Source organism: Seriola lalandi, unplaced genomic scaffold (genome assembly GCF_002814215.2).
Source record: "Seriola lalandi dorsalis isolate HSWRI2012SDOR001 ecotype SW California unplaced genomic scaffold, Sedor1 jcf7180002046834, whole genome shotgun sequence".
Taxonomy (NCBI): Eukaryota; Metazoa; Chordata; class Actinopteri; order Carangiformes; family Carangidae; genus Seriola; species Seriola lalandi.
Window position 1 is genome coordinate 1 of NW_019517397.1, and position 1359 is coordinate 1359.

At 43.1% G+C, this 1359-nt stretch overlaps 1 protein-coding gene across 1 annotated transcript; it reads left to right on the top strand.

The window, feature by feature from the left end:
- Positions 1-46: 46 nt before the first annotated feature.
- Positions 47-1173, top strand: LOC111648748 (bridge-like lipid transfer protein family member 2; the record flags this gene model as incomplete). Its single annotated transcript, XM_023398490.1, has 4 exons — positions 47-168; positions 273-428; positions 791-912; positions 993-1173. Coding segments are annotated over 4 exons (581 nt in total), but the record flags the coding sequence as incomplete, so codon positions are not given.
- Positions 1174-1359: the final 186 nt, after the last annotated feature.

A 1359-nucleotide genomic window follows, 5' to 3' on the forward strand; every position in this document is an offset into this window, starting at 1 on the left:
ATGCTATGCATATAATTTAAATAGTGTTACTTTGTTATTTTTCCAGGGGCTGTGGACACCTTCACCCTCATTCACCATGACCTTGAGATATCCACTAACCCTGTCCAGTACGCTATGATCCTGGACATTGTCAACAACCTGTTGTTACACGTGGAGCCAAGACGCAAGGTAGGATGGAGCATCAGTTGGCAAATGGTCAGAATATTTCCATGTCCTTACCAGTGTTTCATCTTTGCTTATGCCGTGTTTTTTTCCCTGTTTGGTGTGTCCAGGAGCACAGTGAGAAAAAGCAGAGAGTGCGTTTCCAGCTGGAAATTTCTAGCAACCCGGAGGAGCAGCGAAGCAGCATCTTACATCTCCAGGAGGCTGTCAGGCAGCACCTTGCTCAGATTAGACGCCTTGAGAAGCAGATATACTCCAACATCAGGGTGAGCCACTCATTGCTGCACCAAAATATAATTCACCACCTAAATTAACACTGTTATTTAAAGCTCTTGGTCCATCTGAAGACATATTAATTGCTGTAAATATGATGTGTTAACATGAGCTAATCAGCTAAGAGAAAAGGCTTGGTCCGTGATGTTTTCAATCTACATTGACTGTTGCATTTACAACACTCGTAGCAACTAGGGCAATTTGACAGTTTAGCATAATTGTAAGCTAAGTTCATTTGGGTGATAAGTCTCAAACAAATGTGCCAAAGTCAGACAGTGAACTTTGTTAACTCATACACTTAAATATGTACGTCCAAACCATCAAACATACACATTCTTTATTACTCATCCTGTAGGCACAACCTGAGGAACAGAGTGGTGATGAGCTGAATGAGATAAACACAAGACTGCAGAACCAGCTAAACCAGGAGAAGAATGACATGCAGATGAAGAGTGAAGAGCTCAACATTCTCATCAGGTCTCATAGCAGCGCTCATACACATGCCGTATTGTGAAGAGGTAGCTGGCACACAGGTAAAAATATATTCTTTCTTCCAGGTGTTTTAAGGACTTCCAGCTGCAACGTGCAAACAAGCTGGAGCTGCGTAAGCCTCCAGAGGATGTGAGTGTGGTGAGGAGAACGGAAATTTACTTTGCCCAGGCCCGCTGGTGTTTGACTGAGGAGGATGGCCAGCTTGGTATCGCTGAGCTGGAGCTGCAGAGATTCATGTACAGCAAGGTGGGCGCAGAAAGCAACTATGACATTAAGGGGTTAAACGCAACTGACTGATGATGGCAGTCCATCCAGGCTTTACAAATATGTTCCTTGGCTTTAGCTCTTTTCCAGCTTTCTCTATTTCAAGAACGGTCTGAGAATAACAGGAAGGATATTGCAAGTTATCCTACTTTTGAATTTAATTTGATT